The sequence below is a fragment of the Pseudophryne corroboree genome, chromosome 3 (assembly GCF_028390025.1).
Source record: "Pseudophryne corroboree isolate aPseCor3 chromosome 3, aPseCor3.hap2, whole genome shotgun sequence".
Taxonomy (NCBI): Eukaryota; Metazoa; Chordata; class Amphibia; order Anura; family Myobatrachidae; genus Pseudophryne; species Pseudophryne corroboree.
This window is the reverse complement of record NC_086446.1, coordinates 226,666,352-226,692,927: the sequence shown is the minus strand read 5'-3', so window position 1 is coordinate 226,692,927 and position 26,576 is coordinate 226,666,352. Positions and strand designations below refer to the sequence as shown.

Here is a 26,576-nt window from a genome sequence, read left to right as displayed (position 1 = left end):
CGACTTAGTTACTGTTGACCAATAGTGTTCGACCTAGACACTGTCGACCCTATGGCCCACACCCCAACAAAATGTTATTCCTGTTATTATAACAATAATTTAGTAGATAGGTAGATAGATAGATAGATAGATAGATAGATAGATAGGATGCAGTCGATATGCTGGCTGTTGGGATCCCGGAGATCAGGAGACAGACACCAGAATCCTGACCGCTGACAATGCCGCCAGCCAGAATGCCGGCTAACGGCCTATTCTCACTCGTGGGTGTCCATGACACCCATAGAGTGGGAATCAAACCTGTGGCGAACGCCAGAGTTGTAAACCTAATAAATCAGGTATGCACTGTACAGTGTTCTATTAAATACTATGCTATGGAATCACTAGCAACCCGTCTGCAGGTGTATGACTGCACATAAATGAATGCACCAGACAAACCTGTGCTCTATATTTTTATGTTGCAAAGGTTTAAAGGCCATTTCCATCTAACATAAAAAGTTGTTGAGCAAACATTAATGGATTAAGGAAATCTCTATCCACAAAAACTCAGTAACACATACACCTAGCACAGGTGATTTAGAATAATACAGTAATGTGTCAATTTTAAATTAACCTTTAGCTCCTCAAAGTAAACTATTTAAGGGAGACACCTGCAAAATGTGCACTTGAATCCAGAGTCTTCAAACCTATCAATAAACGTATAACCCTAACAAGAAAGATTATTGTGTCAGTGTTTGCAAATACAAATTGAGGGTTTTAGTGTTAGTATCCTGATTAATGCTTCAATTCCAATTCCAGGTTTCTGAGAGAGTCCGAGTTCTAGTAACAGATGCCAATGATGAGAGCCCAGAGTTCCTGAATACGCCTTATATTATTAGCGTACCCGAGGTATATTTACAAAATTGTATACAATTGTTTTGGGGGTTTTTGGTGTGTGTTTGGGGGGGGGACTTTTTTCTTCACTGAAGTTGCAATAGGAGGTCCATTTCTCCATTCCCACAAATACATTACTGCATAATAGAGTGTGGCACCATATAAATGAATACATATTGTACATGTTTTGTGTTTTTCAGAGCACTCCTCCTGGAAGCAGTATTTTTCAGTTAGAGGCAATAGACAGAGACACAGGGTCTGGTGGAAGCATCACATATCTAATACAGGTAAATTGTATCACAAAATAATGTTTTTCACAACAATAGGCTAGGACTACTCTAGTGACACTGCTATATACAATGTTACTTTTTGCTCTCAAGCCCCTAATAGCATGTAAGATCTGCAGCTGACTTTCAAAATAGTATTGGGCAGTTAGATTGCACTAAATTAAAATTAAAAATCCTGTTCTTGACAGTGTTGCAAGTCTGGAAAGCTGCAAAAACCAAGATGCAATGACGTTGGGCTTATGTGTGCCCATTGTATGCTGGCTAATCAGCCTGTAGGCATCTAAACTTGCTGGCTGTATTTCAGTTGTTACTGTACTACCTGCATATGGAAGGAGAGAGTGAGCAGTTAACAGTGCTTGGCTTGCATTAGACACCCTGAGTAGATTTGGTAAGTCTACTGGATTTGACAAAGAACACAGGGCAACTATTTGTTAGGGCTCTAGCATAATTTACGTAAGTCTTAAAGGGCCTAATTCAAACCTGATTGCTGTTATTCGCAAGTTGTAAGGCAAACGATTTTTTGATTGCTAGGCGAACGCAAGGTGATTTACAGGAAGTGGACATTTTGGGGTGGTAACTGGCTATTTTCTGTGAGTGTCAGGAAAACCACAGGCTTTCCAAAGTGTTTTTAGGGAGGATGTGTGATGTCAACTCCGACCCGATCAGCCTGTTTCTTTTGCACTGTAGGAGCAGGTCCTGGGCTGCACACAGACTGGAAAAAACATTAGATGGTAAGTGAGTTGCAAAAGGATTTGCAGCTGACCGGTGTTTGCAAAGCATTTCGCAAGGCATTGCACAGACTTGCACGGGGCCGAATTTCACTCTGACCGGCGACTATCCAATCGCAGCCCTCTGCAAATTCGCAGAGGAGCAATCAGGTCTGAATTAGGCCCTAAGGTGGTCATTCCGAGTTGATCGCAGCCAGCAACTTTTTGCTGCTGCTGCAATCAACTAGTCCACGCCTATGGGGGAGTGTATTTTAGCTTAGCAGGGATACGATCGCTTGTGCAGCCCTGCTAGGCTGAAAAAATTTCAAGCAGATCAAGACTAGCCCTGGACATACTTACCCTGTGCGACGATATCAGCGATGCTGGGGCCGGCTTTGACGTCAGACATCCGCCCTCCGTTCTCCTGGACACGCCTGCGTTTTCTTCTCTACTCCCCGAAAACAGCTGCCAAAGGTCCGGAGACGTCCAGGAACGCCTTCTTTCTTAAATCTTCTTGCGGTCATCTTTCTACGTTGTCCGCGACATATCCCGGCGACCCCTGTCACTGGGCAACGACGAGAGTGCACAATGCGGCCACCACGCATGCGCATTCCAGACCAGTTCGCACCGCAGTGACAAACTGCTGCGAACGGGTCGGAATGACCCCCTAAGTCCACAAGGGTACCATTTTTGTCTTTTTGGTGGAGAACAGTCCTGGAGCTGACCAGCACTTCAGGTATAACATTGCCTACTGCTAACAGATGTAGTCCCATAAAGTCCTTAGAAAATGTGTTGGTACTATGTAGTCTGCATTTTTCCATCAACATATTGACTATTGATATACAGTAATGACTAATTCCTGTCTGGAGAACACAGATTTACTGCAGTTTGTATTTATACAGCTCATAAGAGACGTGCCAATCAGAGCTGTCCATAGGCATTGGCAAACTATACAAATTTGGAATGCCTAGGGGCACAAGCAGATTCTGCAGATTAAAATTATATGCAGCATGTCTATATTCTGTGTGTTACTGCTGCTGTATCTGCACAGAATATAGGCATGCCACATTTCACTTTAATCAGCAGATGCTGGTTGTACATCCTAGTCACATAGCAATGTAAATAAGACACATTTTTGGCAAAAAAGGCACCCGACGTTAGCAGATTTGGCCGGAGCTGGATGGCATATTGAGGCAAAATGTATGCGGACATATCTGTATCCAAGCAGAGACAGAGGTCACAGTGTTAGCGGGCATGTGAGTGCTGTGTGCGGGTGGGTTGGTTGTGCAATAGTGTTCAAGATGTGTAAGGGGCATTATGTGTGTGTCGTGTATAAATGTATTAATAATGTGCAACATATGTAAGAGGCATTGTGCATGTCATTATATGTATAAGGGCATTAATAAAGGTTGGCATAATATGTAAGGCAAATTATGTTTATAAGGACATTAGTAATGTGTGTTATATGTGTAAGAAGCATTACTGTGTGGTATTATGTGTATAAAGACATTACTGTGTGGCATTATGCGTTTAAGATGCTCTACTCTGTGGTGTAACGTACAGAAAGGCACTACTGTGTGGTCTAATGTGAATACAGAGCAATATGGTGTGATGTGAATAAGGAGCAATTCAGTGTGATGAAATGTGAATAAGGGGTACTACTGTGAGGAGTAACATATATAAGGTAAAGTGGTACTACTGTGTGATGTAATTTGAATAAAGGTACACTAATCACATAATACAATGTGAATAAAGTTGCACTATTGTGTGGCGTAATTTGAATTGGGGGTACTATTGTGTGGCCATGCCCCTTTCCAGCAAGAACACTCCCCTTTTTGGTCTGCGTGCTGAATGTGCGCACTTTTCCTATTTAAAATATAGGGGGTAGGAGCACCAAAATAAGTACTGCTATGGGTGAGGGGTGATGGTGCTGGGAAAGGGGTACAGAGTAAGAGGCAGAACTAGCAGAGGTGCTAGGGGACACAATCCACAATCTTGCCTAGGGCATTGTATTGGTTAAGGCCCAGCTCTGGTCCCAATAATGTACCAAAGCATAAAAAAAATATGTAATTTGGTTAAATATCGAATGACTGTGTTAATGAGTCCTATAGACACTAGCGCACGCAGAGAGGAAGGGGGAGGGGGGTACTGAGCACCTAGAAAAACCCCTGCCGCCGATCCATCATTGTATCTGAACGATTGTTTTGTTTCTTTTAATGAGGGGAGACGGAGGATCTGTGTCAGTGATGCAGCAGCTGCCTCATCACATACACAGAGATATGGCAGGCTGCCTCTATTGCTAAGGGGAGCTGCAGCATAAGGGCGCAGCTCCCCCCAGGCAGTTTACATGTTCTGGGCTGGCCGGGTGATGCGCCCTCTCCTCCGTGCGTCTGTCTTCTGGCTGCAGGTAAGGACTCGGAGATACTGCTGCCTGCATCAAGCTGCGACGTGTGTGACGCGGGGGTAATGGGGCTTTTAGGCGGCGGAATGCCGTGGGCGCATTAGATGACAAAAAGCAGGGATTGTGCAAAACTGCTGGAACCTGCTATATTTGTTCCTTTGAAGTTTCCAAAAAGTTGGCCAACTAGCTGGAATGACTGAAGACTTATGCATATATATATATATATATATATATGCATATATATATATATATATATATATATATATATATATATATATATATAGGACTAAATAAAACAGCGTCACTCCAGGTCTTTCAATAGTGCAATCTTCAAAAATATATTATAAAAATCACATATCCAACATTTCGGGGCCCGCAGCCCCCTTGTCAAGGTGTGAAATCGTGTAAAAGAAAAAACAAACACTCACCTTTAAAGCCTGGCACCACCACTTGTGAAGAGGAGCGTCACCCGCACCGTCAGCCCTATCGAATGCCGGGGAACTTCCGGTGTCTCGCAGACTCCGCATCACACGTGCCGCCGGTGCGCTTCCGACATCCTGTAGTCATGACGTCCCGATTGGTTCCTGACATGTACAAGAATGTATGGTACAAACTAGAAAGGGGTAAAAAAAAGTTAGAGTTCAGCAATGTGGCTACCATTAATTTAATTATATGCCTAATGAAGGGAGGAATTCCCCTCTACCTAATATTGGATTTGCCACCACATATATACATGCTTGAGCTGGTGTCGGGTCCTGTGGTCTGCGGCAGTGGGTGGCTGGTCACAGTCCGTGGTGAGGTGCAGTTAAACTGGAGGAGGTGATTGGTGCGGGCTCTGGAGTGCCGGAGTTTGGGACCGTGCAGGTAATGGAGAGCTCCTGTGTGTCCACTGTGTTGGGAGCCAGCATGTTGGAGACCATTCCACAGTGATCCAATGCCAGGGCTCTGTGTAAGTACTCAGCCTATCCAGGGCTGCTTCCTCTTTTAAAAGTAGTCATCCTTGATTTAAACACTGCCAGTGCTTCATGTTGTTTCTTCAAGCAAGTGCTCCAGTTCTCTGCTCCCCTCAGGGTTCTCCTGTTGCTGTGCTCAGTACTCCAAGGGGTCTCCGCCTCTGCTTCATAAGTTACAACTCTGTCTTCTGCTGCATCTTCGCCCGGTCCTGTGCCAGTGCCACTGTCCACAGCTGCTCGCCCATTGAGCGGTGACTGTGGATGTCCTGTGGCCGTTGGAGGATTCCCAGGTTTCTTGATCAGTGTTCTTCAGCCTCAATTATCAAGTAATCATTCTTCAGTGTTCTTCAGCCTCAGTTATCAAGTATTTATTCTGTGTTCTTCAGCCTCAGTTCTCAATAATTCCTTCTTCAGTGTTCTATAGCCACAGTTACAAAGTATTCATTCTTCAGTGTTCTTCAGCCACAATTATCAGTGTCTTCAGACTGCAGTATCCCAATATATCATCTTTAAGCAACCCAAGTCCTGCAGTGTATTCTTTTTCACGTGTCTGTTAGTCACAGAAGTACATGAGGAGGAACTATATCCCCTCCTCGACTTCTGTATCGTCTCTCCAGATAAAGCCCATTTGCCGTAACCTCATCTCTTGCCTGAGCCGACACACAGTAACCACCTCTTGCTTCGCACAGATAACATGCGAAGCAGGAGCAGCATTACCTTTATGCTAATTGGCAGTTTAGTAGATGGACCCCTTTATTTATTTTTAAATTATCTGTAGTAAACAATATTTTTTTTAAGTTTAAAGATAGTTGGGATGTCTAAACTTTCAGTAATTTTAATCGTTTTTCAGAAGGGTATATATCTGTTCAACCACCAGGTATCCAGGTGACCATCAAAAAGGATGTAAAAAATTGAATTCATTAAAAAAAATTATGTAATCGAACAGTCAATTTTGTTAAGACTACGAAGTTAGAAGCCTTGAGAATACCACATTATTTATCCGATAATATTTAGATATTACAATTCAATCAGTACATTTTAAGTTTGAAAAAGTATTCGCTATAACTATACATTACTAAAGGTACCTTTAACTGCAGTGACTCTCTTTAATGGACCCTACACATTGGCCGATCCGCTGCTGAGCTGCCCGACGGCGGATACGGCCGACGGGCGACCCGGCGGCGGGGGGGCAGTGACGGGGGGAGTGAAGTTACTTCACTCCCCCTGTTACACGGCTCCATAGAACTGCAGGCACATATGGACGAGATCGTCCATATTGGCCTGCATGCACAGCCGTCGGGGCACCAGCGATGAACGAGCACGAGGCCGCGCATCATTCATCGCTGGTGCCTCCACACTGCACGATATGAACGGTATCTCGTTCATTAATGAACAAGATCGTTCATATCGTGCAGTGATGTCGGCCAGTGTGTAGGGCCTATTAGAAAAACATTCATAATTATTTTAAACAAAAAAGGTACTTCTAACTAACGGATTAGGGCAGAAAGAAAAACAAGTTATTTTTAGGACGGTTACAGCAGTTCAGAATATGTTAACGTCCAGATAAGTGTGTCCCTGCTACTCAGTAAACAGAACTCCATATTACTTTAGGCTTTAGCAAGCTTTTAGTCTACTAGTAACATTTTTTGCAACATTAGATTAAATTATTACTGAGTATAGATAAGTAGTGGGTTATTTCAATTTTGCTCCAGTCCAAGCTGTTCCATTGATGCATGAAACTGCTAGTTCCAGTTATACGTTTGTTTTTCATCAATAAACTTCTGTGTTGCATTATAAATTTACATTTTTAGTCTGAATAAGTATGGACTGATGACAGATAACTAACTATTCTGGGTAGTGTTAGTGGGTAGTGTTTGAAATATCCTTTTAAGTGCTGCATAACTGAATATAGGTGCAGTGTTTGCAGTGCACACTAACCCCCTGCTGTTCAGGGCCTGTCCACACCGCACACCCTGCACCCATTTTTTAAATACTCCCCTTTCCCGAGTCCACCCGCCGGCAGCAGCATTGCTAAGTAACTCTCCGGTAAATGGTGCAGCGCCCATTTTTCCGGAGATTTGTGCATGTGCAGAAAAGAAATCTCTGGGAAAATGGCCATTGCCCCATTTTCACGGAGATCTGTGCATGTGCACTAGAGTCTGGGACAGCGCTAGGGTCCCCTAGTGACCCTAGTGCCCAGAGTCTACAGCGCAGCTGGCTAGAGAGGAGCGGGCCCAGACAGAGTCTGCACATGGGCCTCCTCCTCTCTAGAAGTGCCATTTTTTAAAATCTTTTCCATTCTTGCAACAGCTACTGTTGTTTATCAACTAGATGTAGCTCCCTCCCCTAAAGGATTGAATGAAGCTTAATACTGTAGCATTCTGTTTTGGGAGGATGTAAAGGGTAGATTTTTTTTCCCCCACTTATGTTAAAAAAAGTTGTTTTTTTATTATGACAGAAAATTTAGCAACAACTATATTAATTTTCAGATATATCGCCGGTCAGAAACTGTTCGAAAAGAAAAAATTACAAATTGTTGCAGTTTGTGTTGTTTAAAACATGCTATTTTATGAGCAATTTTGCTTTTAATAGGCATCACCTTTTCAAAAATCCACATAAAGGGCCGAATTCAATTAGCCGCAGTTAATTACCACAGGCTAATTTATCTGTTGGGGCCATTAAATTATATCCCGCAGGCTGCAGTTAACACGTGCATTAACTGCCCTGAATGTGGGTACCGCTAATCCATTTACCCATAGGTCCAGGCTGATCATTTACCCACCCTCCTGCATAACCTCACATTTCACAAATTAATTATCTATTGATGGCACAGCCATCTCCTCTAGCAACCAAGTACGCTGTCTTCGAGTTATTCTAGACTCCTCCCTCTCCTTCAAACACATTCAGTACATTCGCAGTCCTGCCATTTCTATCTCAAAATATTTCCAGGATCAGACCCTCTCTCACCCTGGATGCTACTAAGACCCTCAACCACTCACTGGTCATCTCCAGATTGGACTACTGTAATTGCTTTCAATCTGGCCTCCCTGACTCCCACCTTCCTCCACACCAACCTGCCCTCAGTGCTGCTGCCTGGTTCATCCTGCTCTCCAAATGTACTATGTTTGCCTACACTCTCTTACAAGCCCTACATTGACTCCTCTTTCACTTTAGAATTCAATTCAAGCTTCTCACACTCCCTTAAAAAGCCCTCACCCATTCCTCTCCATGTACATCTCTAACCGTATCTCCTTTCACACTACCACCTACTGATTACTTCCTCTCACCTCCAAGATTTTGCACGTGCTACTCCCTATCACTGGAATACTCTACCTCTCCCTATCAGACTCTCCATCTCTCTACAAAACATCAAAGTTCAAATAGGCTCTCAAGACCCCCTTCAAACCCAAACCCAACCATCTCTCATCCTAAAGATGCATACATACGGTGCAATGTAACCTTACAATTTTGACTATATAGTCAAAATTGTAAGGAAAGTTAGTGCAAATCACAGAGTGTGTGCACAGCTTGCGATACCTATGCGCACTCCTGTGGGGTTGGTATCGCAAGAAAAGACTGTGCAGGCAAGTCAATTTTGACTATATTGTGTAAAATCTAGTACATAGTATAGTCACAATTGTCACTTAGTCAAAATCTCACATAGTCAAAATCTCAAGTAGTTCAGGCGCACTGGCCAGGTCAGGGGAAATCGCAGAGTCAAAATCGGAGATAGTCAATTTCTCACTGTGTGTATGCACCGTAACTCTCTGTTCCATGATCACTGTGTGTCAACCCTGTCTGCCCCTCCACTTTAGAATGTAAGCTCTCACAAACAGGGCTTTCTCCCTTAATATGCTTTTCCTCCTGACGTCTACTCCATACTCTGTATAACAGCACCCAGGGCAGCCATTGGGGGGGGGGGGGGGGACTGTGGGGACTGGTGTCCCGAGCCCTTACAGAGAGGGGGCCCACCCCTGGCTCCTACCGCCAATACCTGGAGAGCTGCACCAGGCTGTGAAACAACAGCAGACATGCCCAAAGAGGACTTCTAAGAAACAAGCCTCTGCACGTCAGCTCTCTATGAACCGTTCCTGTAGGACCGCAACACTCCACTTATATGTAACTTCACAATTTATGACATCACAGAGGGGTGGAACAGTGTGGAAGAATCTTTTCTTGGATGGGGAGGGGCCCTGTCTACTTTGTCAGTCCCGGGCCCCACAATTTCTAATGGCAGCCCTGACAGCACCTAACCAGTGATGTCTCTGCCACCATGATGCTTATTTCAGTGTCATGTCCGCTGATGCAGAAATATTTATATACCATGTACTTGTCCTGCATTATCTTATACTGTAAGTGGCTATTTTCTTGTTCTGATCATTTGTTTATGTACTTTGTTAGGTGCCGCAGAACCGTTGTGGCGCCATATAAATAAAGGACAGAATAAGATAATTTACTGCGCAAGTGAAAAATAAATTGAAAATAAAACGTGGTGGGGTTGAATGTCCATAGCAACCCGTCACATTCTATCATTTCACTATTTCATCCTAGAATATGATAGACCGATTCTCACTGGTTGCTATGGGCAGTACCACCACTTTGCATGTTGAGAAGCTTTTCTGCAGTAAATATAGCCCCAAGTGTCTAAAATATTCTTAAGGCCCCCATCCACTAGTGCGATATGGGCTCTTTTTATGCGATTGAGATGAACTGCTGAAACGGATTGCATGAAAAGTATCACATTGCATGTCCTTTTTGTGCGATAGCGATGCGAGGTGCGTTCCCGTGTGCCTCACATCACAGTCGCAGATCACACGGGCTGACCATTATATTTATCTCAATCGCACAGAAATAGGTTTAATAATGTTATATCACATAAGATAAATCACATGTAAAAAATAAACTCAAGTAGCAAATCGCAATCGCAGGGATCTGGGGAAGCTGTCGGCCAGATTGCAGGAAAAAAGGATCCAACTCATTGCTGAGATAAAACTCGCTAGTGGATGGGGGCCTTAACACAAAACAACATTTACGGTTGGCTGAAATTGATTTACCAATGTTTTTTGTTTTGTTTATTTACAACTTTATGTAACACGTTTCACTACTCAAAATGTTACAGCACATGCTACAAATAACATTAGTTAAAAAAAACAAAAACTCATAACGATATGAAAATAGTTTCTTGAGGAAAAAGCAGCCAATAATACCATAAATAACACTTGTTCTTTTAATTCTTCCCTCGATTTTCTTCTATAGTGAGCTGGTAATAAAATATTCAGCTTTCTCTTGTCAAGAGAATAGCATCTGTCTCTGTGGTGCGTTCTTAGCGAATGTTTGGGCCCCGGAGCTTAAGCAGCTGATATAAGATCACACCTTTTCTTCACACTTAACATTGCACGGTGGCTGCATTTTAGGTTGCCATGGCAATGCCACACATACTTGAAAAAAAATTGAAGGGATGCATTACTGAATTAAATATACGGTTTTGAAGTGCACCATACTTACAGCTTCTCCTTTTGACCCGATCAATTAAAATGCAGTTTTTTTTCTAGCTTTTGGGGGGAAAACACGAAGAATAAAGCAAAACATATTTTGCAGAATTACTCATACAGCAGGCACTTTTTTACAGGACAACTGTTTTACTACAAATAATGTTAAGTAACTTTGTGCCACAAAGTGTTGCTTGTGTATTTATAGTGTAATGGCAGGGCCGGTTCCGGGGCTTCTTGCGCCCCGGGTGGCATTAGGGTGTGTGGCTTCATACAGGGGGGGCATGGTCAGTTACGCCCCCTGTACTGTAGTAGGATGTGTGGTGCGCGATGACGTCATGGCGCACCGCACAGCAAAGGTCCTCTCCACGAAGGTGCGGTGTGCGATGACGTCAACGCGCACCGCACATCATTACAGTTAAGGTCCTCTCCAGGAAGGGAAACTAGAAGCATAGCGTCTAGTTTCCCTTCACAGCGGGCAGCCCACGAAGGGAAAATAGACGCCTAGCGTCTAGCTTCCCTTCACAGCGGACAGCGGGCAGTGGCTGCGGGGGACACCACAGCAGCGGCGGATCTTGCCATGGTGCGGCACCCTCCGGACGGCGGCGCCCCGGGCAAAAGTCCTGCTTGCCCGTGGCAAGATCCGCTACTGTGTAATGGTGCCCATACACTTGTGAGATTATCGGTAATATCCTTCGATTTCGACCACATCTGTCAGAGAAATCGGGGGAATTGTATGCACATTTAAGGTACCTTTCGACGCGATGCGCTGGCACGCCGGTCGAATCTCGCATCTCAAGATATTATGTGCTGCACTTAATATTTATCGAATCGGGGTCGTGATCGCATGCTGTTTTTTACCACTTTCGATTTATCACATCGCGATGTGCAATATGTGAAGACAGGAGACCACTTCCTGGCCCCCCTCACAGCGCACATGACTGGAGAGAAGGCTGGAAGAATGCTGCAGAGCTCCGCACTAAACACCGCACAAGGTAGGCTATACCACTGGCCACCAATGATTATTCCTTTTTACCAACACTGCCCACCCTTTATGCTGCTCTACCCACGTTTATATAGGCCCCTGCCCAAAATGCGGCACCACTGCAAGCCCCAGCCAGCCGCGCCCTAAACGCCATTATACAGCGCCACTGACCACCAATGACTACTATTCTTTTTTGACACCACTGCCCACCGTTTCTGCTGCTCTACCCACGATTATACAGGCCCCCTGTGTCAGGAATCGACTTACCACAGCCACGTCTGTCCGTCGGTGCGGACTCCGTCCGGGGTCCCTACGTTCTGCTGTCGTCCGCTCCTCTGCCGCCAGACGTCATCCTGGGTCTAGGAACGCTCCTGTAACAGCGGGCGTGTGAGCACGCCGCGTTCCCGCCGGGCCGCAGCATGGGCGCCGCCATGACAGTCTCCATCGGTCAGAGTACGGCGGCCAATCCGGAGCTTGGCCGCACCTCCTTGTCCCACTCCAACCAATGTCTGCACACCAGGGGGTATATCAGGAGCTGCAGGATGAGCCTGTGGTTGTCCTGAACTTTGTGTCACTCCTGCGACCCATGTGCCTGGATTCCTCCGTGTTCCTGGTTACCTTCCTGGATCCTCCGTGTTCCTGGTTACCTACCTGTTCCTCCTTATTCCTGGTTACCTTCCTGCACCTCCTTGGAACTACAAGCATCAGCAACCCCTGCTTTGGTATTTGGCTCCACACCTTTCTACAACCGCAGTGTGCTTCAGCCTCAGCAGTAGAGACTCTCTCCAGGTGCATTCCATCACCTCACCTGTGAAGCAGCTTGCTAGCTGCCTGTGCCTAACGAACTGCACTGTGAACATTCACCTGAGTCTCCTGCATCTGCTACCAGGTTGCTATACATTTATTTACCATCTCTGCTGGCTCCACGTTTTAAACCATTCTGGTTCTCACATCAGTGAACTTATTTACCATTTCCTCCATAGACTCTCAGCTTCCAAGCTGCACCATTTCCATTGCATACTTTTTATTGTTTATCCCTGCACGTTATTCTGCTGCCATATTGTGTGAACTTTTATGTTTAATAAAACACCATTGCGCTGATGCGCAGAAACCCAATCCAGCCTCCTCACTTCTTCCATCCTACCTCCACTGACCCACTAGCGCCCCCTCCGGGGACACAAGCAAAACCGAACCTGACAGTAAGTTCAGGAACGATGGACTCGGACGGTGGTCAGAGTGTGGGGTCAGGGGCCTTTCAAAATCTGGTCTCCCACTTGGATGGTCAAGAGGCTGTGCAGCAGCAGATGTTCCAGTTTCTGCAAGGGATGTCCTCCCGGATTGATACACTACAGCAAACCCTGCCTAGTGTACTTGCTACTCCAGTTCCAGTTACCCCAGCACCTGCAAGTGCTGTGAGTTCTTCTACGCCGGCTGCATCAACTCCAGTGTCACGCTTGCACCTGCCTGTGCCTAGCAAATATGATGGCAGTCCGAAGCTATGTCGCGGGTTCCTTAACCAATGTGAAATCCAGTTTGAATTATTATCACACAATTTCCCCACGTCAAGATCCAAGGTTGCCTACATTATCTCACTGCTCTCTGGTTCTGCCTTGAGTTGGGTGTCTCCTCTGTGGGAACGTGCTGACCCTCTGATGAACAACTACGCTGAATTCGTGTCAACCTTCAGACGTATCTTTGACGAGCCAGGTCGTGCAACATCAGCCTCTGCAGACCTTATTCAGCTTCGTCAAGGTACCCGGAGTATGGGACAATATGTCATCCAGTTCCAGACGTTAGCCGCAGAGATTCAGTGGAATAATCAAGCCCTGGTAGCAGCCTTCTGGCATGGACTTTCAGATCGGATCAAGGATGAACTGGCAACCCGCGATGTCCCTGAGCAATTGCCTGAACTGATTTCTCTATGTATCAAGTTGGACTCTCGCATCCGTGAACGCAACAGTGAGCGTGCTCGTAGTGAGCCGCGCAAGTCAAGAATGGTACCTTCAGTACAATTTCAGCCTCCACCTTCTGATGAGCCTATGCAAATTAATAGGTCCCGCTTAACTCCTGAGGAGCGGTCAAGAAGACTCCGTGAGAGACTGTGTTTTTATTGTGCGGCTGCAGGTCACCAGATCAATTCTTGTACAGTGCGTTCGGGAAACGCCAGATCCTGACTTGTAAAGGAGGAGTCAAGTTGGGATCTTCTAGACAAGCTCCTTCAAACCAAGACCTCATTCTTCCTGTGACTTTAGAAACTACAGATGGTCTTCAGTCTGCATCTGCGTTAGTGGACTGTGGGGCCGCAGGAAACTTCATCACTCAAGCTGCGGTGGATAAGTTTCGTTTGCCTATCTGCGAACTCATATATCCAGTCTACATCACTGCAGTAGATGGGAGCCGAATCTCCAAGGGGAATATATCTCACCAAACCAGATCAGTGGTTCTGGGAGTCGGGTTCCTTCATTCTGAATTAATAAAGTTTTTAGTTATTCCTCAGGCAACCCAGGAGATCGTGTTGGGAATGCCCTGGCTCCAACTACATAATCCGCAGATTGATTGGTCTATGTTACAACTCACTTCCTGGGGTTCACATTGTCGCCAGTCCTGCTTAGCCCAAGTTTGTCCTATCAAGTCTTCTGAAGTCAAAACCCAGTCAGATCTTCCTGCGGCTTACCAAGATTTCTCTGACGTCTTCAGTGAAAAGGCCGCTGATGTTCTGCCGCCCCATAGAGAGTGGGATTGCCCCATTGACCTCATTCCCGGCAAGAAACCACCAAGGGGGCGTACCTATCCGTTATCCGTTCCTGAAACTGAGGCGATGAGCGACTACATCAGGGAGAACTTACAGAAAGGATTTATTCATCCCTCATCTTCACCCGCTGGTGCGGGCTTCTTCTTTGTTAAAAAAAAGGATGGAGGATTACGTCCATGCATTGACTACCGGGGTCTCAATGACATTACCATCAAAAACAGTTATCCATTACCACTCATCACTGAATTGTTTGATAGAGTTAAGGGAGCCCGCATCTTCACCAAGTTAGATCTCCGCGGTGCCTACAACCTCATCAGAATCCGTAATGGTGACGAATGGAAGACAGCTTTTAATACTCGAGATGGTCATTACGAGTACCTGGTAATGCCTTTTGGGTTGAGCAATGCCCCAGCAGTGTTCCAGCACTTTGTTAACGAAATCTTCCGTGACGTTCTGTACAAATACCTCGTAGTTTACCTGGATGATATCTTCATCTTCTCCCAAGATCTCTTTTCTCATCATCTGCAAGTCCGTGAGGTCCTCCGACGTCTTCGTGAGAACCGTCTCTACGGCAAATTATCCAAGTGTACCTTCGAAGTCCCCTCCATACCCTTCCTGGGGTATATAATTTCCGGATCGGATCTCCAGATGGACCCGACTAAGTTGGAAGCCATTGCCAATTGGTCCATTCCAAGTAGTATCAAGTCTATTCAGCGATTCCTGGGATTCGCCAATTATTATAGGAAGTTTATCCGAGGATTTTCAACTCTCATCGCTCCTATTACCAACTTAACTCGGAAAGGGGCAGATCATTCCAACTGGTCAGAAGAAGCTTTAGCGGCATTTCAAAAGATCAAGCTGGCCTTTATGTCTGCTCCAGTTCTGTCTCAACCGGATGTAAACAAGCCATTCGAGTTGGAGCTGTTCTCTCCCAGAAGGGAACTGATGGGAAGATTCACCCTTGTGGATTTTATTCTCGTAAATTCCTCCCTGCAGAAGCTAACTATTCCATTGGAGATCAAGAACTACTAGCGATCAAGCTGGCCCTTGAGGAATGGAGGTATCTCCTGGAAGGGGCCAAATTTCTGTTCAACATCTATACGGATCATAAAAATCTGCTTTATTTGAAGGCAGCCCAGTGCCTCAATCCTCGCCAGTCCCGGTGGGCTATGTTCTTCTCTCGTTTTAACTTTAAGCTTCATTTCCGCCCAGGTTCTCAGAATATCAAGGCAGACGCTTTATCCCGATCTATGGAGTCCGAAGAGGAGACGTCCGACTCGGTTCCGCATTCCATCCTGAGTCCAGTGGTATTTGCTTCGTCTCAAGTTTCTCCTGCTCCACCTCCTGGTAAGACTTTTGTTTCCCCAGAACTCCGTTCCAAGTTGCTGTCTTGGGCTCATCAGTCCAAATTCACTGGGCATCCTGGTGTCCTGAAAACTTTCAAGTTCCTCTCTGAGACATACTGGTGGCCGAAGATGAAAGTTGACATCAAAGATTTCGTGGCATCCTGCCCGAAGTGTGCGCAGCACAAGACTCCTCGACAATCTCCAGCAGGTCAGTTACAACCATTATCTGTTCCCAGCCGTCCCTGGTCACACTTGTCCATGGATTTCATCTCTGACCTTCCCTCTTCTCAAGAATTCAATACCATCTGGGTTGTGGTTGACAGGTTTTCCAAAATGGCCCATTTTGTACCACTCCAGGGTCTTCCTTCCGCACCGAAGCTTGCCCAAATCTTCCTACGGGAGATTTTCCGCTTACATGGACTACCCACTGAAATTATATCTGACCGTGGAGTTCAGTTTGTGGCAAGATTTTGGAGAGCCCTTTGTTCTGCCATGCAAGTCAATCTCAAGTTTTCGTCAGCCTACCACCCTCAGACGAATGGGCAGACGGAGAGGGTAAACCAAGAGTTAGAAAACTTTTTAAGACTTTATGTTTCATCTTCTCAAGATGACTGGTTGTACCTGCTCCCATGGGCTGAATTTGCCCACAATTTCCGCTACCATACTGCTACAGAAACAACTCCGTTCTTTGCTGTATATGGACAACATCCCCGTGTTCCAGATTTTCAAGAACTTCCTCACATTGATGTTCCTGCTGCCACTGCTGTCTTGAGTCAGTTCTCTTCAACCTGGAGGAAGATTCATGCTTCTCTCAAGAAGGCTTCTAGCCGGTATAAGTTCTTTGCTGACCGCAAAAGACGTGCAGTTCCTAGCCTGAAACCTGGTGACAAGGTTTGGCTTTCCACCCGAAACCTTCGTCTTAGAGTCCCCTCGATGAAATTTGCACCACGTTTCATCGGTCCCTTTCCCATCGAAAGAGTCATCAATCCTGTGGCCTGCAAGCTCAAGTTACCACCTTCTCTACGAATACCTAATGCCTTTCATGTCTCTCTCCTCAGACCGTTAGTCCTGAATCGCTTCCAAAGAGCTCTTCCAATCGGCCCCAAAGTACGAACTCAGCGGGGCGTGGAGTTCGAGATAGAGAAGATTCTGGATTCCCGTTGCCGGTACGGTCGTCTACAATACCTTATCGACTGGTGCGGTTATGGTCCTGAGGAGAGAAGTTGGGTAAATTCGTCAGATGTCCATGCTCCAAGGTTGGTCCGTGTCTTCCACAGAACTCATCCTTCCAAGCCACGTGGGTGTTCAGTGCCCACCCATAAAGGAGGGGGTACTGTCAGGAATCGACTCACCACAGCCACGTCTGTCCGTCGGTGCGGACTCCGTCCGGGGTCCCTACGTTCTGCTGTCGTCCGCTCCTCTGCCGCCAGACGTCATCCTGGGCCTAGGAACGCTCCTGTAACAGCGGGCATGTGAGCACGCCGTGTTCCCGCCGGGCCGCGGCATGGGCGCCGCCATGACAGTCTCCATCGGTCAGAGTACGGCGGCCAATCCGGAGCTTGGCTGCACCTCCTTGTCCCACTCCAACCAATGTCTGCACACCAGGGGGTATATCAGGAGCTGCAGGATGAGCCTGTGGTTGTCCTGAACTTTGTGTCACTCCTGCGACCCATGTGCCTGGATTCCTCCGTGTTCCTGGTTACCTTCCTGGATCCTCCGTGTTCCTGGTTACCTACCTGTTCCTCCATATTCCTGGTTACCTTCCTGCACCTCCGTGGAACTACAAGCATCAGCAACCCCTGCTTTGGTATTTGGCTCCACACCTTTCTACAACCGCAGTGTGCTTCAGCCTCAGCAGTAGAGACTCTCTCCAGGTGCATTCCATCACCTCACCTGTGAAGCAGCTTGCTAGCTGCCTGTGCCTAACGAACTGCACTGTGAACATTCACCTGAGTCTCCTGCATCTGCTACCAGGTTGCTATACATTTATTTACCATCTCTGCTGGCTCCACGTTTTAAACCATTCTGGTTCTCACATCAGTGAACTTATTTACCATTTCCTCCATAGACTCTCAGCTTCCAAGCTGCACCATTTCCATTGCATACTTTTTATTGTTTATCCCTGCACGTTATTCTGCTGCCATATTGTGTGAACTTTTATGTTTAATAAAACACCATTGCGCTGATGCGCAGAAACCCAATCCAGCCTCCTCACTTCTTCCATCCTACCTCCACTGACCCACTAGCGCCCCCTCCGGGGACACAAGCAAAACCGAACCTGACACCCTGCCCAAAATGCTGCGCCACTGCAAGCTCCATGTGGCCGCGCCCTAAACGTCATTATACTGTATACTGTGCCACTGACCACCAATGCTTATTATTCATATACAAAATCAGACAAAAACATTTACATTAATACCACCCCAACTGTTTCAATTTAGGTAGGACAGTCCTGATTTAAGGAGTCTTTATAGAGCAGGGGAGGTACAGAAATGCTAGGCATGTCTCCGTGAAACAGCCGCGATGCCCCAGTTTTCACCAGAATAATGTTGGGAGCTGTATAAACATATGTTTAAAAACATTTTCTGTCAGTTTTTAATATTTACATTTTTGGAATTGTTTTGTATAATGCACATAAGTTAAAACGGAGATCCTTGTTACTTGAAGTTTGCTCAGGTCATATAACTACACTACACACCCCATATGTACTTTCAGTTCCATTTATACTGTTAATATTGCTGCATTAGATGTTTGATCTATGTGAAACTGTCCATACAGAATTTACATCATGATGCTTTTAGTGCAGATGACTGCCCACAGCACTGTAAGGTCTTAATACAATTCATATCCAGGCATATTTAGTATATACTTTATAAATATATGTAGCAATTTTGGCTTCTGTGCATTGGATGCTGAGTAAATGTAACTCTATCCTAGTCCTTAGAATAGCAGAAATAGGGTAACAGGGGCATGTGACTGACAGATTGGTTTTAGGGAATACACGTTTTACTGGCAACTGGGATCCCGGCTGTCATGATCCGGACAGCGGGATCCCGGCCACCAGTATGCTGGCAGCGGGGCGAGCACTTGAAATCCCCTTGCGGGCTTGTCACGCTACGAGCACGGTGACTCACTGCGCTTGCCACAGGTTATATTCTCTCTCTATGGGTGTCTTTGACACCCACAGAGGGAGAAAAGCCTGTGGCAGAGGCATTTTGGTGGTGGAATTTCTCCGCCTTTCGCGATTCCGGCGTCGGCATTGTGATCACCAAAATCCCGACAGGACGTCTTGTGATTGCCTCCCCTTTTAGATAGAAGTCTAGCAAATCTATCTGAAATTTCACATAAGTATTTTTGAAAAACACTGCTGCTGAGCTGTTACCACCTTTCAAACATGATTGCTTTTCACGTGTGGTGTATAACCAGTGCTTACACTTGCAGATCACGTGAAAGATCTCTCTGTCATCCTTGCTTTCACTTTAGTGTAAAAGATGCCTGCATGATCTAGAAGACATTTCAGTGCTGCCGCAACTCCCTTCTACAGACGCAAACAAAAAATCTGTCCCCATAGCCAGTATGCATGCTTATATACAGTATGTTAAACTAGACTAAAAAGAAGGGGGGGGACTTGGACTGCACACCATATTTTTAAACATAATAAGAGGTGCTACCATGTTGAGGCTTCTAGAACCACACAGGAAAAAGGAAATTGCTAGTGCACACTCTAAGCACAAAGAAAACTGTTTAGTAACATTCCTAATACTATCACTAGCACATTATATAACTTTATCCAGGTCTTACCTTTAAAAAGATCCCATTCTAAAATGTACTGTAGTCAGCAATGTAGGAACCCGTGCTAATTAAAAAGACACAAGAGTAGATGGAAGCAGGGCCAATACCAAAATGAAGGAGCCTCACCTTCAAGTGTACAATATATACACAAATATAGAGGAAAGGGCGGGGGGGTAGAATTTGACTGTACACCCTATTTTTTAAAATAATATAAGGCGCTACCATGCTGAGGCTTCTAATACCACACAGGAAAAAGGAAAATGCTGGCGCACACTCTAAGCACAAAGAATACTGACAGTCATAATAATTTTGATAAACCATCCCCATAGCCAGTTTGCATGCGTATATATTTAATAAGTATATATACACTAGTATCCAACTGGCCTAATACTGTCGTTGTTCACCTGGGATAAATACCTTCACCATCAAATTTAATGACACATTTCCCTGTTCAATTTTTGGGGATTTGTAAGTAAATGAGAATAACAAAGTCCAGTAAAATAAGATTGTATGGAAAGAACTGCAACAAAAATGCAATAAAAAATATTATGCATTATTAAAAAATAGGGACATTTCCTGGGGCAAAGATCTGCAAATTGTCTCAGGAAATGAAACAGCCAGCAACTGTTGATATGTTGAGAAAGGGCCAAGCCAGGGGAAAGCCTTTTTTTTTTTTTTAAATAGTTATTTGTTTTGACATGTAGAGCATACTGTATGTACTGTAGCTCATGTGTGAGCAACAAGGAATATTAGAATTGCTTAAACAAAGCTGTAAGATGTGTTGGGTTATTTTGAGCAGTGGTGTCCTTGGCAAAAAGGAACATTCTAAAAAAAGATTCTTTATGACGCTTCTGACGCCTTTATTTTCAGAACTCACATAGCGCCAAATTCACAGTAGATCGTCACACTGGAGTTTTTCGTATAAAAACTGGGATGTCATTAGACTTTGAAAAATCAAGAACACATTTTGTTACAGTCCTAGCAAAGGTATGTACAGCACTTTTACCATTACTTTAAGAAAAATTACTGGTAAATCATTCTTGATTTCAGACATTTCCTTAGGCTATCTGATGTGCGCAGTAACAGAAATGGAGCCTTTATAACCTTGCCACAAACTTAAACTACATCCTGTCAAGTTCATAACTGTCCCACCTTTTTTTAATTTAGAAATGTTATGCATACACACATTATATACAGTATATGTATGTATATATATATATATATATATATATATATATATACACACACACATATATATATATATATATATATAAAAAAAAATATATATATATATATATATATATATATATATATATACATACATATACGTACACACACATATATTTTATATATATATATATATATATATATATATAAAAACAACTATAAAACCACAGAACTCGCCACCCCAGAAGTGGGGTGCAATGTCTGCACCCACCACTCATAGGGTGGGGTGCATGTAGCCCATGGCCACCTACTTAAATATATACAAACAGAAAATGAAACGCTCTAAGTGTGCTTGCTATGGTGAGTGCTGAATTTTCTGTTTGTATATATAAATATATATACATACATACATACATACATACACACACACACACATGTACGTACGTACGTACGTACGTACGTACGTACGTACGTGCAGATTCACAAACATACATATATACTTTTGAAGCATTTGCAACTGATGCGCTTGCTGAGTATAGTGGTGATAAACAATATATTTTTGGGGATAAGAAAAAAAAAACAAGTGGGATATCCTAACACGGTTTGGTTCATCATGGTTGTCAATAAGAGGACAACATGTCAGAGGTTGGTGAGGGCTTCTGGGCTAGTAAAAGATATCAAGATTCTAGTAGTATGTTGCAGCATTTACACACATAATAGAGATAGGAAAGATCTCAGGCATCAGTGTAAGAGCAGTGATTAAGGTCAATGGACTTAAGGCATCTGCACAGTTGTCTGACCTTTTGAGCTGGATAGATAATAAGTGGCCAAAACAAAATGTTAAATAAAGAAAAAAAAATTAGAGAATGACTAAGTATAGGGTATTTAGAAAAGAACATGGTTACACAGAAAAATGGTGCAGAGGTAAGCTAATTCCCTGCAGGTGAGGCAGATATAACATTTGTAGAGAGAGTTAGATTTGGGTGGGTTATTTTGTTTCTGTGCAGGGTAAATACTGGCTGCTTTATTTTTACACTGCAATTTGGATTTCAGTTTGAACACACCCCATCCAAATGTAACTCTCTCTGCACATGTTATATCTGCCCCCTACCCCCAGCCCCTGCAGTGCACATGGGCCCTCATTCCGAGTTGTTCGCTCGGTAAAAATCTTCGCATCGCAGCGATTTTACGCTTAATGCGCATGCGCAATGTTCGCACTGCGACTGCGCCAAGTAAATTTGCTATGCAGTTAGGAATTTTACTCACGGCTTTTTCATCGTTCTGACGATCGTAATGCGATTGACAGGAAATGGGTGTTACTGGGCGGAAACAGGCCGTTTTATGGGCGTGTGGGAAAAAACGCTACCGTTTCCGGAAAAAACGCAGGAGTGGCCGGAGAAACGGAGGAGTGTCTGGGCGAACGCTGGGTGTGTTTGTGACGTCAAACCAGGAACGACAAGCAGTGAAATGATCGCAGATGCCGAGTAAGTCTGGAGCTACTCAGAAACTGCTACGAGGTGTGTAATCGCAATATTGCGAATACATCGTTCGCAATTTTAAGATGCTAAGATTCACTCCCAGTAGGCGGCGGCTTAGCATGAGCAAATCTGCTAAAATCCGCTTGCGAGCGAACAACTCGGAATGACCTCCATGGTTTTGCCCAACTGCTAACAAATTTGCTGCTGTGATCAATTCCGAATTACCCCAACTGTTCTGCTACATTAACCCTACTTCAAATGCAGCAGCAGTAATAAAGGCCATCATATGCAGGAATGTTTCAACTTTTCGATGGTATTTAATCCATCATCATCAGGATAAAAAATGTTACAAAACACTCACCATATAAAGCCCATTACTGCCCCACGTGTATCGGCTGGATCCTGAAGTTGGAGCACAGCGCCTACAGATGACATCATGCCGCACTGCCCGTTTGCACAGCAACCGGCTATAACAATAACATAAGTGAAAAAATTGGCATCAGAACAATATTCACAAAGCAGTAGCAAGGATAAGAAAACTACTGGCATATTACGTAAACAACATAGATACAATGTATAGTACACAATGTTACCATATACAAATTCTCAATCAGCAATTTGCATTGTCACACTGCTACATAAAACTCCACATATATATTACTTATTTAAAACACCCACTTAGAGAAACACTCAAAGAAAAACAATGGAGGCCTACATATTCATTAAGACCTTGTTCTTAGTCTACAAATCCATCTAGATTCTGCTATTAATAATTTGAGAGAACAATCTCCCATTCTTCGGTTCATGGGTTTGTGATCTACAATTCTATACCTTAGGGTTGCCTGATTATGGCCAGCCTTGGCAAAATGTTTAGCCACAGGCTGGTCACACTGGCCCGTTTCCAGTGCAGACCTAATTGCATGTCGATGCACCGCCATTCTCTCCCTTCATATAGCTTATGCCACATGGGCATGTGATCATATATTTTATATACTTGGTAGTACAAGAGGGAGAGGAAATGGTCAAATGGTTTATTCCCTAGACCAGTGATGTCTGTTTTAACAACCCAGTCACGTCTATTCTTGCTGCGGGTATAGCACAGCATAATATTGGTATCTCCTAGACCCAGGTCCCTTTCAGACTTTACAATGGGCCACAGATTTTTTTTGTAACATGTCTGATACCATCAGCAGCAGTGTTATAATGGCTTGCGCTGCTGTTTTACTGCTTTCACTCTGGATCGAAGTAGCTGTTTCCCGTGAATTTTTCATTGCATTATTTTTGTCCTTAATCAATAAATCATACTCATATCCACAACATACAAATTTGGAGATCATCTGATCTATATATTGTCATTGGCAGATTTTTTTTCTCACTGCATACACACATTGAATGAACTGTGAGTACAGTAGACCATATTTTATGGGTTTCAGGTGGCCACTTCCTGCGTGCAGGATTGTGTTGCGATCGGTAGGTTTATTGTAAAGATTCATAGTGATAAAGCCATTTTGCACACATACCTGCACATCCTGGAAATTAACCATCTCCGAGTCTACAGTAAAGGTAAATTTAACTGGGCTCCCAGAGCCACTGTGCTCATCCATAAATTATCTAAAATTGTTGTTCTGTCCCTGTCCATAGCAAAAACAGATAAACTATGTACCGTACATAAAACCTTATATTCCCAGCAATTTCAGGTCTACTAAAAAAAATGTCATCCTCTACACAGAATATGAATGCTTTGGCATACGATGTTGTACCCCATCGCACACCCAGATACCTGGAGGTAAAACCTCCCATCATAAAGGAAAACAATTCCTAGTTAACAGTAGCTCCAATAAGTCAAAAATTAGATCCAACTGGGGATCTGTGATCATCTTTCATATGGCTAACAGACCAACACTATTTGGAATAAAGGTGTAAAGGTTCGATACAGCAATACTGCATAATAAGCTATTATTGGGAATTTCACCAATGGTCTACAGTTTATTTAGAAAAGTTGTATTCAGGGTTGTAGCGGGGAATACAAATAAACTGAAGTCAGTTCAAAAAGTGAACCAATGCCAAAATTATCGGTTATCCTGGGGGAAGGGTGGGGATTCTATACATTTGTGGATTTTAGGTAGTGTGTAGAGTAGTGGCGTAACTGAACATTTTGGAATAAGTGAATCTCTGAGATTAGAGGAAATTAGTCCATCTGCCACTGCTCTATCCAAACACTCACACAAATCCTTGCAGAACTGCTTACTAGGATCACCAGTTTGTAATTTATACACACCATCACTATTTGGAATAAAGGTGTAAAGGTTCGATACAGCAATACTGCATAATAAGCTATTATCAGGGATTTCACCAATGGTCTACAGTTTATTTAGAAAAGTTGTATTAAGGGTTGTAGCGGGGAATACAAATAAACTGAAGTCAGTTCAAAAAGTGAACCAATGCCAAAATTATCGGTTATCCTGGGGGAAGGGGGGGGGGGATTCTATACATTTGTGGATTTTAGGTAATGAGTAGAGCAGTGGCGTAACTGGACATTTTGGAATAAGGGAATCTCTGAGATTAGAGGAAATTAGTCCATCCGCCACTGCTCTATCCAAACACTCACACAAATCCTTGCAGAACTGCTTAGTAGGATCACCAGTTTGTAATTTATACACACAAACATAAGACAATTGCCTGGCAATTTCACTTTTGTGTTTAGCCAGATCATGACCCACCCTTATCGGCAGGGAGAATAGTGATATCAGTAAAAGATGCTGATTGTTTTAAAGCATCAAATTCCCCTCTAGACATATTACCATTCTGATTATCTCCTATCCATTGATACACTTTGTTTTGTTCATAATCAGAAATAACTTTGGAGACCAGGGTCTAGAGCATGGATTGTCTTATGTTCCAACAATACATTTTGATGCTTTTAACTGGGAAATTGAATAATACCGGTTCAATACACAATTACACCTGCATGAACATTTTCACAAACCACATGCTGTAGTGAACACTCGGACTGAGGTTAAGGATGTACCTATACAGTTGAAACAGTTACAGAAGAAAACTTTTGATCCAGTATCAAACAACATAGGGATCAAAACGTTATAACCGATGTTAAGTCAAGATGTTAATAAAATCTCCTCACAATCACAGTTTAACCATGGTAATATGTCTAGAGGGGAATTTGAGGCTTTAAAACAATTAGCATCTTATACGAATATTACTATTCACCCTGCCAATAAGGGTGGGGCAATAGTAATTCAGGATCTGGCTTAATACAAAAGTGAAATTGCCAGGCTATTGATTTATGTTTGTGTGTAAAAATTACGACCTGATGATCCTACTAAGCAGTTCTGCAAGGATTTGAGTGAGTGTTTGGAAAAGGCAGTGGTGGATGGACTAATTTCCTCTAATCTTAGAGATTCACTTATTCCAAAATGTCCAGTTACGCCACTGCTCTACTCATTACCTAAAATCCACAAATGTTTAGAACACCCCCCTTCCCCCCGGGATTGGCAATAATTTAGGCACAGGGATCTCTTTTTCAACTTACTTTGGTATAGTTGGATTCACTGCTACAACCCTGCGTTGTGGGGCATCCAAAATATATATATATTGGACACAACATCATTCCTTAATAAACTGTGGCCCATTGGTGAAATCGCGAATAATAGCTTACTATGCAGTATTGATGTATCAAACCTATACACAGTTATTCCAAATGGTGATGGTCTTTTAGCCATAAGAAACTTGATCACAGATAATCCTCTATAATTCAGGACCAAAGGTGGATCTAATTATTGAATTTTTGGAGCTACTGTTACCTAGGATTTTTTTCATTTGTAACGAGAGGGTTTTACCTCCAGGTATCTGGGTGTGCGATGGGGTCCAATATGCCCCCATTGTATGACTTCTGATGAAGCTAGGTGACCGAGCCTAGGGAAACGCGTTAAGTGTTGATGCTGCTACCTCACCAGTGTCCTGTTCTTCAAACGGATCCAGATATGGACTTTTAAAAAGCTACCTTGGAATTTTCTCTGTGGGACTTCACCTGTACAGCACCGATTGGAGAGACCCAGTGTTCTATAAACAGCACAGCCTGCTTGCTGGCAATTCCAAACCTCTGGAAGTCTCCATCGTCACGGGTTACACCAGATGTTTGTATTCCTTCTCCCCAGGGAACTCTGCATATTCTCTCAGTCTGGGATCCTTTGTGGACACTTATTAGCAGCCATTACTAATTATTTACAAGCTCCATCAATGCCCTAAACTATATGTTTACATTGGAATTCATTCTTGTTTTTAGTATGTGATGTTTAGCTAATTAATAAATTCCATGTTATTTTATTGAAATC

General features: G+C 43.8%; 1 protein-coding gene across 1 annotated transcript in view; it reads left to right on the top strand.

Annotated features, from left to right (window-relative positions):
• CDHR1 (cadherin related family member 1) overlaps nt 1-26,576 on the top strand; it is a 267,836-nt gene that overhangs the window by 92,263 nt on the left and 148,997 nt on the right. Inside the window, exons 5-7 of the mRNA XM_063958865.1 lie at nt 796-885; nt 1,071-1,157; nt 20,453-20,569. Coding sequence (XP_063814935.1) covers nt 796-885; nt 1,071-1,157; nt 20,453-20,569 — 294 coding nt within the window. The remainder of the gene's footprint in view (nt 1-795; nt 886-1,070; nt 1,158-20,452; nt 20,570-26,576) is intronic.